Source organism: Calliopsis andreniformis, chromosome 10 (genome assembly GCF_051401765.1).
Source record: "Calliopsis andreniformis isolate RMS-2024a chromosome 10, iyCalAndr_principal, whole genome shotgun sequence".
Classification (NCBI taxonomy): domain Eukaryota; kingdom Metazoa; phylum Arthropoda; class Insecta; order Hymenoptera; family Andrenidae; genus Calliopsis; species Calliopsis andreniformis.
The window spans coordinates 11,099,032-11,114,896 of record NC_135071.1 but is presented as its reverse complement, the minus strand read 5'-3'; the positions used below and the strand labels follow the sequence as shown (position 1 = coordinate 11,114,896).

General features: G+C 36.2%; 1 protein-coding gene across 4 annotated transcripts in view; it reads right to left on the bottom strand.

Moving 5' to 3' along the window:
* The window catches only part of Mp (collagen XV/XVIII-type protein multiplexin), a 273,211-nt gene that overhangs the window by 10,815 nt on the left and 246,531 nt on the right, over window positions 1-15,865 (bottom strand). For 3 of the 4 annotated variants that reach the window (XM_076386974.1, XM_076386975.1, XM_076386976.1), the window contains exons 3-7: window positions 14,984-15,065; window positions 14,461-14,555; window positions 11,143-11,295; window positions 10,651-10,848; window positions 342-371 (exon numbers count right to left, since the gene is read on the bottom strand). In XM_076386974.1, coding sequence (XP_076243089.1) covers window positions 342-371; window positions 10,651-10,848; window positions 11,143-11,295; window positions 14,461-14,555; window positions 14,984-15,065 — 558 coding nt within the window. The remainder of the gene's footprint in view (window positions 1-341; window positions 372-10,650; window positions 10,849-11,142; window positions 11,296-14,460; window positions 14,556-14,983; window positions 15,066-15,865) is intronic. The other variant, XM_076386977.1, reaches the window with a different exon arrangement.

Below are 15,865 nucleotides of genomic sequence, written 5' to 3'. Positions count from 1 at the left end.
GAGTTATTGTAATCTGTGGATCTATGAGACCATGTAAATTCATAGAAGTTCTTGTGGTATCTCATAAGAAAAAGAAATAAGTGTAACACTATAACAGTTTTCTCTTTATCTCTAACAATTTTTGAAAAAATAACTTGTAAAACTGAACGCAATTTCGTATAAACTTGTAACTTAATTATTCTGAAATTTAATTTTCTAGTGTAACCAAACAATACGATTACTGTATCTGAAATACAAAAAAGAAAAATGGTATAGTTTAAATTAAGAAAATAACTACCATTCTAAATACTAATCTCCAAAAGGTACTACGTGAGAAATATTCAAAGTGCGCTGCTACTCACCCTGTAAATCCCGCGGGGTTTCCAACTAGGCTGCATGCGCATAACAACCGAAATTTCTCTGTTTAATCATCAGTATAGAGTCATAAACCTAAGAGCAGTCGGTCGGCCGACATGTCACCTGACTGTTCATATCCTTCAACGACCATTGACGAACAATGATCGTTGAAACAATCACCTATGTTAAACGTCAATACTCTTAAATGTTGAATGGAATTGCCATCCTGTTCTTAGTTTGCCTGCTATCAGTTGTTCGCTATGATTCTGTAGAATGTCGGAACTATTTAATCGCCGAAAGTGGAAATCATTGAGGGTATTATTAGCGACGAGAATTCAATCGCTACTTCGGGAGATTTCGATCGATTCGATCACTACATTGACTTGGATGACGCCAAACGTTATTGGACTTTAGTGTTAGGATTGTCAAAGTAGAAACGAATTTTCGGTTATTTGTTATATATAATTTATTCTTTGGGAATTTCTTTTCTTTGTTGTTGTAGATTTCGTGAAAAGAGATTGGCAAAATATTTAGAAAGAAAAATTACGTGGAATTTATTTACAATGTTAAGTGATAAAATTTTTAAATAACATGTTCGATTTGAAACTGGAATAAAAATTACAAATATATTTATATGAGTATTTACAAATATTACTTTGACTGCATTCCAACCGCCAATCAGTATTACTAAAATATTTGAATTTATGGTCACCACTACACAGTTTTTACTACACACTCAGTAATAATTCAGGAAATAAATATTATCTATTAAAATACAGCGCATCAATATTTACATGGCAATTACCATTGCATCAGCCAGATATCATATGTTTTAAAATTAAGGATGCAATCACATCCAATAAAAAATAACAATCCCTTTAAATTTCTCATAATTTCGCTCAACTCAATTCTCCCCATTTTAACATACGCTTCTACAATTTCAAATCATTTCACAATCTGCTCTAAAATTTCCCTCTTTTGATACTCCCATCATAAAAAGAATACAATTTCCAGTTAGTCAAGTTTGTCCCCTTAACAATTAAGTCCACACAATCCTTAACCCTTTAGAAGCAACCATGGCGACAGTTAAAATTTGTCTCCAAGTATACCAATCGCAAAAGGTTAATTCTCAATGTAATTCCAAGCTCTGAATCGATAGCCTACGTTTGTTCCCTGAAAGTTTCACCTCCGCTAAGTATCAGTCATGACCCACGGTGTTAATCAAAATTCATCACTAGAGTGGAAGCGCGCGCGAGCAAGGTGGAAAATGGTGGCCCAGGGGGTGGCCACTGAAATAGTTCCTTCGATCAACAACGAATTTTGCTCGCCTGCTTGCCGATGAACGTTGCGAGTCGTTTCATTCAACGGACGCTCATTTATTCAAGCGTTTACAGTTCTCGGGGTTCTGTAACCGCAATCGAATCGAGCACTCCTCGTTTCATTGCCTCAGTCGCGAACGTCTCGAAACGCTGATTTATCAACGCCAGCATTCGATCCATTATACGATGGCTGGTCCCCTCGAAGCCTTACCACCAAGTGGCCCACGAACTTTTGGACCTCCTTTGGCCATTGATAGAGAGCTGGGTGTTCAACGTAGTCATGCTTCATCTCACCTTGGGCTCTTTTATCCTTGGAAACGGACCTATCGGCGATTTTTCCACGACGCCTTGGATGATTGAGTGTCCACCGAGTGTCGAATTAATGATTGCACTATGAAATAACTTAGCGACAGTGTGAAAAGCCCAACGTAGATTTTTTATGATCTGTTTCTCTTTTACGCTTGTATGGTATTTATGGAAGTATTTCAATTTTCAGGAGTGGAAAAATTTATTCTTTTCTCATTGCACTTTCCTAAACGTAATATTCTAAATATGTGTAGTTGGAATTCTGTGTTGAAATTTAGTGAAATGATAAAGTTACCAGGATTACAAGAAAGTGATGTCACGTTATACACTTTTTATTTGTTGTAGGTAATCCTTTTGTTTGTTCCAATTAGTTGCAATGACAATTGTTGCACGAAAGAGAATATATATAATTAAAGTAATAATTGTGCTCTTTAATGTGTTGTCTGCTTCATGAGTTTCACGTTTCACTTGTGAATGACTTTTGAGCAGTAAATTTTCTTATACATTTTAATGTATATTCTGTACGATTATTATTCTGTGTTTGCAGATAATACTTTTAATTAGTGGTCTCAAAGGATCATTTTAAAAAATGATTATTTGATATGTGTGTTTTAATAGAGTTGCAACGAGGAATATAGGAGTGTTTATTTATTCGATGAGTATATTTTATACATTTATTTTGCATAGAATATTAATTGTGATAAAATTGTGAATTCGCTCTTTTTTGCGAAATAAGGACATCTCAAAGAAGCAACTTTTAAAATGATCAGAATTTAATGAAGTCAACGCTGATCGATAGAAAAGTAGATATGAATGATTTTTATGCTTACAAGGGCTATGAAGATAATTTCACAGCAGAAAAGTGATAAATGTGAAGTAATAATATGTAATAACATTAATCTCCCCGTAATAGAGATTTCAATTTAAAGATTCAACGCGATGCAGATATTAACAAGATTTTAATACCGTCAAAGTGTTTGACTTGGTGAAAGTGATATCCCGATGAAAGAATATTTCAATTCCTGAGAATGCTTCTCTTGCAAGCGAACCAAAAGGTTCTGCTTGGCAATATTATCTTTTAATTTGAAGACGGTTACATTCATTTGATGGCTCGATAACGGGAGAAAAATGATATCGTAAGCGTCGAGAGAAAAAAAGAGCCTTTATACAAGAATCTCTTTCGCAGAAATTCGTATTCCCTTTCTCAGAAATCAATTTCGCGAGAGTAGAAGCAGGCTTGAATAATACGAAAAATTCCTGTTTTCTGCAGCGCGATATAACGTGTCTCTCGCATTTAGTAATAGATATCTGTTGGAAGGAGGGGAATATGTAAAACAGTGCTTGAAGATAGGAGATTCAGGATGACTGAATCATTTTGTCGGGCACAGTGGTGAGTCAATGTTACAATTTCAATGGGAGGGAGCCCGAAACACGTCATTTCAAGTGATGAGGTTCACCGTAGCTGAATTGTATCATTCTACACAATGACTTTACCGCAGATGAGTAGACAGAGGGTACAGTAGCGTATTAGAGAAGTTATAAAGGGAATGCATCTTGTTTATGGTGCAGCCATTCCACGCCAAATTGAACACTTTCCGCTTGAAGCCAGAGAGAAAATTTGAAATTAGAGTGATTAAGTCACCGTTTTGTTATACTTGAAATTTGGCTGAAGTATGTGACAGATCAAGAATTTATTCTCATTCGAGTAGACAACTTGTATAATTCTTTTTATCGTACTGCTAGACCCAATCCAGATTTCTCACTTTCCTACTTTCTGCTACTGAGACACTATCTTCGCGATGGTTGCTCAACCGATTCCCGTGCACAGCAAAACACTTGAGCTTTCCCAATAGTTGTGTATTCTCATTCGAGGACGACACGTCCTTCTGAGCAACTTCCCTCGGAGTCGCTCACCTGGCGTACCTGACTGCCACAGCCTAGAAATTGGTTTCTGTATACTCCAGGGAAATCGGATCTCTGTACGTTCAACCACGAACTTGCAGCGAGTCACGTAAGATAACACTCGAGGCCGAGGTGGGATACATAGTCAGGGAATCGTGAAACCTTTGCAAGGTCGCAAACTTCTTTCGAGGAAGGCTAGTCTGGCGGCAGGAATAAGTAGACCCGATTTTACTTCAGTTTTAAAACAGTTTCATCGTTTGAAGTAGTGCAGAAGTTAGTTTCTGCAGCTATGGAAATAGAGTTAGTTTCCAATATTGAGATTCATTGAAAAGAGAATTCTTTATAGAGCAATTGTATTTTGCTAAGAAATGTCTTTGGTTGAACATGGATTCTGTAAGGAGCTATATTTCTTGCTAATGCACCTAGCTGTGCTTACATATATACAAGTAAAGTCGTGCTTACCACAGTAGCGCCTCGATTGATATACTGCGTACTGTGTACTAAATTAATCAAGTAAAATACCTAAGCTTAATTGGATATAATTTTGTACTTGCCTAAAAAGCAGAACCTAGAAATTCCTGAGTATTACTTAAACAGAATAGCTTTGCTTCTCGATGCTATTCAGAGTATAATTCATTGGGGTATTTAAGTACAGAAAAATTCTTCTTCATTAGTTACGTGTGTATTCGCATTAAACATTCAAATCTTCTCAGAAAGCAATTGAAGATGTAATTAAGATGTTATGAGATCTTGAAATCTTAAGAACGGGATATAACAAAAAGAAATCCGAGAATTTCAATTTTTATGACACACAGAGATGTACCTTCAATGACAAGTAGTATCATAATATCTATGCAGTCGTGATTCCTTGACGAAGGGATTCAGAATTTTTCCCCTAATGAGATGCAGCTGCTGCACAGCGGCCATTTTATTCTTCGTCGAAAAGATTGTAACCTACCAGCCTTGCTGGAACGTGGTGCTCTTTTGCAAAATTTTTCATTGACAAGGGAACAGTCTGCGCGGAGCATTATTCACGTAGGTCTGCACCATGTCGAGAAATCTCTTACCATCTTGTGCGCCGTTATAAGAATATGTAGGAACAAGTATTGGTGCAAAGCTTTAAGGCCTCGATATCTCTCTCTGAAGCTTTTCACGTTACAGGTATATCTGGACGAGAACCATATTGTTTTGTTGCGAAACGTTAACATATGATATTGGCATATGCGTCTTATGCTTGACGACTGAGCTTCAAAGAATCGAACGGATATTTTCAGTGAACGTGGTTTAATTTTAAAATCGGGAGGATGAAAGCGATGTTATTTAAAGCGACGTGGAGTTATTGAGTTTCACCAACTACGAGGTAATTTATTTATTATTTATGAATGAAGAATGAAAGACATTTGATATTTGAGCTGAAAGTATTTGAATTGGAAATATTGTAATGAGTTAAGTAAAATTATAATATTTTCACTTTTCTCCTCGGTATTAAAACGAAATATTATTATTTTAATTATAAATGAGATTCTGGGTAACGAGAATTTTTTCCTTTTTCAAGATATTAAACTAGTATGAAAATGTATAAAAAAATTGTTATTTTAATTATAAAGAAGATTGTAGGTTCAGAGTATTTTTACCTTCCTCGAAATATTACATTAATACTAAAATTAACAAATAAATATATATAAGGTTATGGTTAATATTAAATGTATATTATATTTGTATGTGTTATATGTATGAACGAGTAGTATTGTCTACAATGAAAATAGAAGTACTTCGATGGCTAAATATTAATAAAAATAACAGTACACATAGAAAAGTGAAGATAACGAAAACGGTAAAGTTTAATTAAAATTCAGGAAATGAAAATTCATGGAAATATAAGGATTATCTATCGTCTATGGTGCACACCCAATTATACAGAATTCCACCTTCTGCGACTATAATTCATTTTAGTGATCGTGATAAATTTGCTTTCAATGTTTTTATTTTTACCTCGACGTGATTTATTGATACGCGCAATTGTTATATTATTACTCTGATAAATCACGAAGGTACACGTTCTTGTGGCAAATTATTTGAATTTATGAAAGAAATTAAAGCTGCAGGTAATCTGAGCTTACCCCTAATCTTTTACATCGCTTTTATTATATGCATTAACTTAATGAATGTTAAGTCACGTTTTCCAAAAAATACACAATGTTGTATGAAATCTCTATATTCCTATAAATTTAATTGGAAATGTGATTGCACAGTTGCAGGTGAAACTCACACATAAAACCAAAAAGGCGCGATCCCTAAATCATTAAAAATATACTAAGTCAAAATTGCATAAAACAGTGTTAAGAATGAAATAAAAAGTTATGAAAATTTTCATTATTTTAGTCTATTTCTGAAATACTTTTTACCTGCATAAATCAGTATTTAAGCTTTACCTTTAATAATATCGTTTAATAGCCAGACCGAACCATCCCTAGATATTTCACAGTAGTAAAATTCGATTTTCGATAATTTAAAAAAATTTTTCAAATAATACGAATATCCTACATTTGTACACGAATATTCTCAGGAAAAACCTGGCCGATAATCACGAATCGCGTTCACAGAATTGAAAAGACACAGAAAAAGACATGGGAAAGGTATCATACACTTTGTTACGCTTAATTTGTTTCTGTCTTGTTTCATTCTCGCCAGTGGCACGTTTCCAAATGTTACACCGTGAGAACGAAACGAGCGGCCTGACCTCGCTTGCTAATTGTTCAAACGTCGGAGAGTAGAGAAAGAGAGAAAGGGTGAGAGCTTTGTCCGCGGTCAAGTGAGTTAAAAGCACAGGAAAGTACAGAAAATCCTATTCCCAGCCAACGATCGCAACTACGATCCCAGTTATCGCGATAATACTTTCATTGAGTCGCCATCGTTACCGAAATTCACTCCGTTCTGATTCCGACTGGAGCGAATAAAGATCAGTTATCCGCACAATGGAGATTCTAGGCCGCCTTTTGTTCTTTTTCCTCGGCAATTTTTCTTCCTTTAATCCCCGAATGTATGCAAATATCGAGCTAATCGCTGAATGCATGTTACACAGTCCTCTTTCTCCGATTTCGGCTATTTTCTTGGAACTCCATAATTAATCTTTGAATAGTGGATGACGTTCGTTTCAACTTTTTGTAATTAAAAACTTGTAAATTATCTGTTCCGCGATAATACAGGAGTTTTTAACAGAGTTACTCATCATTTGATTTCTGGATGAATTTATCTGGGATCGTTTAAACGAACCCCTTTGGTAGAATATTGCAGTCGACTAAAAATTTTTCACTATTCTAAATTATGCAGGTGATTCGTAGCTTCATACAAACTTATTACACAAGAATTTTTAGAAACCAAATATTTCAAAAGGAAAGAGTAAAAAATACTTGTATGCATGTCTTGAAATTTCTAACTACTGTGCCTACAGTAGAGTTTATTAGAATCTATAATTTGTCAAAATTAAGCTAATGACACTATCTAGTTCAATTCCAAGACGTTAACCGACATCCCCCAAGAATATTAATAAAAAAATAAATTACAAACTACCGAAACAAATATTAATATCCAACCACGTTTAATTATTCTACTCCTCTAATCATCCCATTAATATTCACACAGCTTCCCCAGTTCCACAAAGATTTACCTCTTCAAAATTCGCTAGGAAACACCAACTTCCCAAAATTCCATTCCGCCCCGAAACCTTGGTGTAGGAAAGTAGCTAACCTTCCAAATATCCTCATTTGATATTCAATTCGTTACACGCGCCGCGAATTCCCAAGGCTCTCCATCATTAATTACAATGAGTAATGCGGCGAACGCGTCACGTAGACAAAAGCAGCTAATAAAAGAAGCCTCGTAGAATTTCGTGAAAGACAAAAGGGGCGGTGAGTACACGCGGGGCGCAGAAAGCGGTCGAGTCGCCGAACGTGTTCCAAATGCGCATCGCGCTCCGTCCGCGGAATACCAAAATGCAGCTTCATTTTTCACTGCGGCATCAGCCGTGCTTCGCACCCTATTTAATTTCCACGTTAGCCACCGACGGAAATAGGTCATCCAGCTCGCGTTTGCCGATGTATCCGCAGGTGAAAATGCGCCCTGCGTGGAAGTATTAACACAAACACGATTCTTCCTCCTCGGCTCTAGTTGTTTCGCAGCCGCGTGAAACAGACGCGGTAGGAAACGAAAGTCGCGAGAAGGAAGCCGCCTGGAAAGGGGTACGAATGAGGCAGAAGGGAAGAGATGGACGCGCAGAGACGCGCTTTTATTACATGCACAGTTACTTATTCCCCGCGGGCCGATATGGAGTTCCATTTCCATCTGCGAACTTCTTGTCGCTGCTCTTTCCGTGGAAACGACGACGATTGTAGGTGTGTACACAGTGTGTTTAGGTGGAGGAAGATTGGTGAAAAGGGGGGAGTTTAGCGGGTAAACTAAGGGGAAAATTAAGAGGAGAGTAATTGTGGTTGTGGAATAGTTTTAGTGGTACAAGGGATTTCAGTAGAGTTCGAATGGTGTTAATAGTAAGTGTGTTGTTCCAGTAACATAAATCAGTGATGTCAATAATGCTAATTAATGGTTTCAGTAACACCTACAAATGAATTAATTTAGTAATGCTAGTTAATTGTATCAGTAATATCTGTAAATGACTGGATTCAGTAGTACAATTCGATGCATCTGAAACGCTACTCACTGGCTTCAGTACTACCTACAAAATGAAAGACTTCAGTAATATAACTCAAATATTTAAGCGCCTCTTATAAATGAATGGTTTCAGTAGTACAAGCCAATGGTTTCAGTAGTTTAAGCCAATGGTTTCAGTAGAGTAAGTCAATGATTTCGGCACCGGGAGTCAATGGTATCAGTAGTATAAATCTGACGCTTCAGTAACATAGATCCTCGATGACAATAATGTTAATCAGTGGGTTCAGTAGCACCTACAAATGAATTAATCCAGTGAAACAAGTTAATCGTTTCAGTAATATCTGCAAATTACTGGATTCAGTAGTACAATTCGGTGCATCTGAAACGCTACTCACTGACTTCAGTACTACCTACAAAATGAAAGACTTCAGTAATATAACTCAAGTATTTAAGCGCCTCTTATAAATGAATGGTTTCAGTAGTACAAACCAATGGTTTCAGTAGAGTAAGTCAATGATTTCGACAGTAAAAAATTGTTTCAGTAATACAAGTCCCTGGTCTCAGTCGTATAATAGTTTTGGCAATACAATAATATTCCCATTATCTGGAGGAAACCACTATCTAAGGAAAACCACTATCGTATTGATACTTCCAACAATACATCCCCTTTTAAAAATTTTTCCTTTATGATCCTCAGCGGAATTTGCGCGGCGAGTTGCTGTCAATTTGGGGTCTCGTTCATCAGGAACTGTGAAGATTCATGGGAGAAGGAAATAGTCGCTGGTAAGGTTCAAGGAAGTCGGGGAATAAGAGGGTCATTGTACGACGAGAAAATTTCTTCGGCAACGGAGGGCACGACAGAAATTAATGTTATGAAGCTCCGATCTCCTGGTCTCTTCCTGGCGGTTAATATTCTCGTCTGTTTAGGGGCCAGTCCCGCGCCAATGCTACGCGATCGCGCTAGTTTATTGGACGTGAATGCGTGTACGTTTACGGGCTAGGGAAGGTTAAATGAGGGTGTAAATTTAGGCGCGCCACTGGGGGAAAGGAAACGTATTGGAATTACAATCGGAGGGCTTTGCGCGGGAACAGACAACCCCGGAAGGAATGCCTTTGTCTGAGAGTAATTCTGACTTCCTTCGTTATGCTGCTGCCCGTTTAATCGATACCTAGGGGTCGTAATTGGGCCGTTTACGAAACGTTTTAATTAGGGCTTGATTCCTTCGATGGGAGTCGTACTTCTACTGCTACTTGTGGCTTTGACAGCATGGTATTAAGTCGTATTATGTGAAATTGCCTTTTTTTTGTGGGTTAACGTGATTGTATAGCTGAATAGAAATACTGTTCAGGATATTGATTCTTACATATGGAGATCTTCTTTACAGAAACACATACTTTTGGACTTGATAGGCAGTAATTACCGTCTCTGGACCGTACAAGGTTTTATTCTTCCAGAATGGTCCAAGTTATGGAAAACGACACAGTTTGTGGAAAAAATATCAAACATGTACGAGAAAATAATTCTGGAAAAATTATGAAATTTTCATGATTTGGTAGAGCTCGAACGTTAAAGAACTGTCATAGATTGATACAAATTTTGGGATACTTTTCGGACAATTTTCTTTGTAGAATGTTCTAGTAATTAATTTAAATCGAAATATTTATTCTTCTTGTGATTGTTCAAATTCTTTAGAATATCATTTGAAATTTTCTATACTACAGACATTGCATACTGAAAAATGAAAATAGTTCTGGAAAATTACTTTTATCTCGTCAAAAGCATCTAATTATCGCAAAATAGCTACATTTTTCCACAATATAAATCTTTTCCTGAACCACAACAAACTAGTTCATAAATTTCTTATTAATTTCATGAATTACCCTATACAGAAAACAATTCAAAATCGTCGATCACGCAGAAAAAGTTCCAACTCTTACCGATCCTAGAACGTGTAAAATGCATCGCGCTTATAATAGTTCACTAGTTCCATCGTTAAGGTCACTGCACTTGTCTTGCATCGCATGCAAACACTTAACGATGCAAGCTCCTTTCATGGCCATGATTAACGACCTCGTGTCTTGTCGAAAGAGGCGAGCAAAACTAATTTGATACGCTACTTACATCGTAACCGGAGAACTCGCCCTTTCCAGGCGGTCCTGGTGGTCCTTGCGCCCCCTTCTCGCCTGGTATTCCATCGCGACCAGGTTCTCCTTTTTGCCCTTGAGGCCCTTCCGGTCCAGCGCCACCCGTGTCTCCTTTGTCACCCTTAGGTCCTGGCGGTCCTTCGAGTCCTCTCTCTCCAGGTGGTCCCGCTGCGCCCTGTGCAAATGATTCGAGGATTATGTACACGCTGGACAATGAAGCCACAGTCTATTTGAACTTCAAGAATGAAGAAGAATCATGAAATTAATTTCACGCGTGTGAGCTCTCTCGATTCGATCCTCACGAGCGGAGACCGACTATAAAATCCGCGAACGCGTTTGCGCGTGTAAAGGTGTGGTGAAATTACTTGTCACGTTCATGAAAATGTGCTTTATTTCACAGACATCTTTTCATTTCCGCCCAGATCGACGGAACGCTCTTCGCGAACTGGTTTTTACAAAGTGTCAATACCGTTAGCCCCATTTGCCCTTGTTTTCCTTCCTGCCCTGGTAATCCTTGCTCCCCTTTCGGCCCCTGGATCATCTTTGGCATCGTAAAGGACGCCATCAAGGCTGTTGCATTGCAGGTGCACGTGCCAGGCTCTCCCTTCTTGCCTTGCGGACCCTGCGGCATTTTGATCAGTTTATCACCGTAGACAGGCTTAGCTTCTACTCTAATTTATTGTCGAGTTAGCACCATTTTTGTACCCAGCTCCAATGGCGACTAAGTTCATTTAGGAAGCTACGATTAGTGTATAGACTGAGCTCAGAGACATTAATGGACATTGTAAAACGGATTTTTGACTGTACAGGTACTCAAGTTTTGATCACATAAAGTATGACAGTTAATTCTATTGGTGAAACGTTTTGTATGATTTTCAGCAGCCCACAGTCGAAGATCTATTGGTTGAAAATGAAAGTTTGTTCTTTATAATAATTCTAATTTTATTGTAAATTCTGTAAACTTTGTAAATCTGTGTATGATGAAAAATAAGTAGTGTACAGAAGTTTCTAATGACATTTTATTTAACTGTGCCTTTATTTTTTATTGTACTTCTCATTTATGTTTCATAAATGGTAATATATGTACCTACAGACAAAATGCTTTGACACTAATTTAGATTTAATACCCAAATAGTTACATCTATTACTTTAAACAGTGACTCTGTCGTTAATGATAGACTGTATCGAGAGTATTTAATAAGTGTAGTTGGCATCCATACATCGATAATGTTGGAAGATAGTGAATATCATGAAAGCAGTTCCCTACGTAATCAATGTTACATGCTGTGGTTACCAGTACTTCAGCGTCCTGGCTAAATTGGCTTGCTCGAGTAACAAGATAAATGAGTGATTCTAGATTGGAATGCATTCAGCCCCGCTTCATATGCGCAACCGATGCTGAATTATTATTGCTGAAATGCACCTGTACACGTATATATCTGGTATAATGGAAAGATCTTAGAATTGAACATTCATCGCCATTAACAAAATATTCACGAAATACCACGCATTCATATCAAATATATTAAATCAATGCTTTTAGTAAGTACATAATATTGGTATCTACTTGAATTGGAATTCTAAAGTTTGAAATTTTAAAGCATTTTTTTCAGAAATAGTTGAAGTGCTTCATGCTTCTGATTTTAGATGATCAGGACTATTAATGAATGAAGGACTATTAATTAACAGGAAATATTTTTGATTTTGGTTTAAAATATTCGGGTTGGATGACGCTTCTGCGTTCTGACGCTTCTTCATTATGCGTCAATACTGCATAATGAAAAAATTTTTCAGTTACAGTGGACGGTATCGAATTTACAGTCACGAATGTATTAATTTCTATTTTACGATATTATGAAAAAATTGTTGCAAAATAGGAACAAAAAGAGATTCTAAAGACTGGAAAGACAAATTAATGAAAAAAACGAAGTGAATGGTTTTTTAATTTTCTCAAACAGAAGCAGGCTTGTCTGTATTAATATTTACCTATACTACTGGAATGAGGTTCTAGTATGTAATATTAAAAGAAAGCCTCAAAAAATAGAATATGTGCGATATGAGAAAGTTAAATAACAAGTCTCCAATCGATATGCAAGACGTAAAGCATTAAATTTTTGGAGAAATAACTTAATTTTACTAAAGCCAGATTTGTTCGATACATCTTGGTAACTTGAATTACCTACTTATTCATGTTTTCATTTCTGGTATTGCATTCATTGAATTCAATTATTAGTTTAATCTACTTCCATTGTAATAAACAAACTTGAAATAAAATAAATGATAATTGCTATATTTTTGAAACCAGTAAGTATTTAATAATTATAACTTGTCACAAACCGCAATTGCAGTGAACGTTTGCCTCAAATCCCTATTATTATGTAATGTTCCCTTTCACCATAGAAGGCGAATATTAATCTTTCAACTATGTAACACGAAATCAACCTGTATCGTCCGCCTTAATACAGACTCTTACTACTGAATTCATTCATTCAATACAGAAACACAAAAATACAGAAATACATAATCTCTCTGTAACTTAAGCAGAATTGCTCTAGAAATAATTCTATAATTTTACACTTCACTATTCGCCCTAGAAACAATAAGTAATTGGAACAATTGACAATCATTCAAACAGAACAATATACTGTTGCATAATTATACGTGAAACCTGATAGGAACTACAATGTGTCCTGCAATATGCGCATTGCGTTCAGTTTGCCTTTATACGTGTGTAGACTACTAAACCACTGAAACTAGAGCTTCATGGTTTGTTCAAGGATTGCTAATGGTGGAACATCTTCGGTGTACTGACTATAGGAAGCATTCATAAGCAATGTAAATTTTGTTTAATATTAAAAGATATACTGCTGGTGAATAATTAAATGTTTCGCCTTTTTCATCATGTCTAAGACGTAACTAAATCCTTTCCTTTACTTTAAGAAATAAAGAATGTATCAAATACTATAAAGTCGAAGTTAATAAAAGTTATGATCTTTGAAATGATACATCTAGGTTCACATTTCTGGGCACAAACAGTGAAAACTATATTACTAGTAATGAACAGAAATAATTTTCTTTCCAAATTTGTAGTATTTTGGAACAAGTATATTGTGTTTATTTTTTGTAGTCAACAAAATCGAAAATACTGTACTTTTCTTGTTCCTCTGTATTTGTTATTAGCATTAAATATATCCATTTACGTTATAGTTAATTATATTCTTTCATTGTGCAATATGGAGATGCATCATATTACTTATTAGATAAGTTAATAATCCATGATACATATTACACAGCATAGTTCGGTAAGCGCAATTTACATAAATTATGCAAACATTTATCCGTTCTAGCCGCAACACAGAATTTGTACGGACTGTTTCGGTAAACGCAAGTTGATATTAAACTTTAATTTAAATTTAAATTAGTAATTAGCATGTAAGAGAACTTAGTACTCATCGATTTCCGTGGTTGCTTTATTCTCCTAGCGTTTAAATATATTATTTAATATACCGCAAATATGAATAATAATTTTTGCTTTCTGACCGCGGTGTGAAGTACTTTATAATTTCGAACAAAGTGTAAAGTTAAGATTTACCTGTAGCAAACTTTTCTACACTTCTTACTTTAAGAATTGCATTTCGTGTAATAAATCATTTATTCCCTAAGCTCGCTATTACACTCTTTTCCTCGCAGTCATCGTTACGAAAATAGAAAAATAAAAGTTACTTAATTGTATATCTACTTTTAGCTTCAGATTTGCTAAATCGTAACTATTAACATAAATATTTACCTCATCCTGACCAGGTGGACCAGGAGGTCCTGGAGGTCCTCGTACACTCTCTCCCTTGTCTCCTTTATCACCTTTATCACCTTTTGGCCCTTTGTCTAATAGAGGCAAAAGCAATGCTGAATTAAAATACAAGTACAAATAATGAAATAAATAAAATCCCTCTTTAAATCGTCACTAAATCTCAAACTTCATTAACTAAACAGGTTGCTTACAAGACGTACAACTAAATCTAATAAGAACCAAGAAGTCAAAACTGAAAGTCCAATTTACAAAATGGTCAATAAAATGATAAATTTTTCGTTGGACGAGCTCTCGAAACGCCAGGTAGAAGGAAATTGATTAGCCCACGAGTCTTCAGCGAAGTTCGTCAAATATTTCCGACAGAGTGTATCAGTAATGGCGTTCGAGATTAAAGAAGCGTTTTTCGATGTAACTTCAACATCGCCGCCGACGTGAAACGTGACTGTTTCCCATCAGCGAGACTGTGATTAAATAAACTCGCGAATTCTTCGCGATTACTCACAGTTCGGATTGGGAGGAGGGGGTGTGATGAATGGCGGTGGATTGCTTTCCTCGCTTCTGTCTTCGTCATCGTCTCGTCCGAACTGAAAACATATGGTAAAAAGGGACAGTGAATAAGAACGCTAAACGTGATTTATATGTAACGCGATATAGTTGAAGAGGAAGAGGAAACGGAAGAGGGGTGGGGGGGGTAAAGGAAGAAGGAACGAAGTAGGAGTTACATCGCTTATGGCTGTGATTGATTGCGCGCTGCGCCCATTTGATTTATATATCCTTAGGAAGTAAAGAAATCATTCCATTCCAGGAGATTCGCCATCGAAATTGCGGTAGGTGTAGTATGTCGTTTGAGAGAGCTGTGCATTAGTGACGTCTCTCAGACAGAAGCCTCTCAAGCGTTAGTAAAATATTAGTGGAACACTGACTCGGCAACACAAACAGCGACGAAAATATTCGTGGTACTAAAACAAAACGACATACGTCACCGTTTATAAGTATTTGGATACTTGGTGGAAGAAGATTGAAACGTTTATGCTTTTATTTGAATGAAAGTCTTTATAAATGGATGGTTATTGATATCTAGCAGAGGGACCATAATACGATTCACACCCTAAAAATTTTACCACTAATAATAAGTAAATGTATAATAATAAACTACTTTTCCAGTGGTCATCGCAAACATTTAATTTCAATTCTAGTGGGAAATGGATTCTGAAGTGCTAGATCAATGTGCAAACAAAATAATAAATTTGTGGATGTATTCGTGAGGTGTATTAAAAGAAATTTCTTTTTTCTGTACGAAAAGAATGTGCGCAATTCTTTTTACTTTATCTCTGTATAAAAAGAGCTATGAAATCAATACATTACCAGTTTATGAGATTAAGTT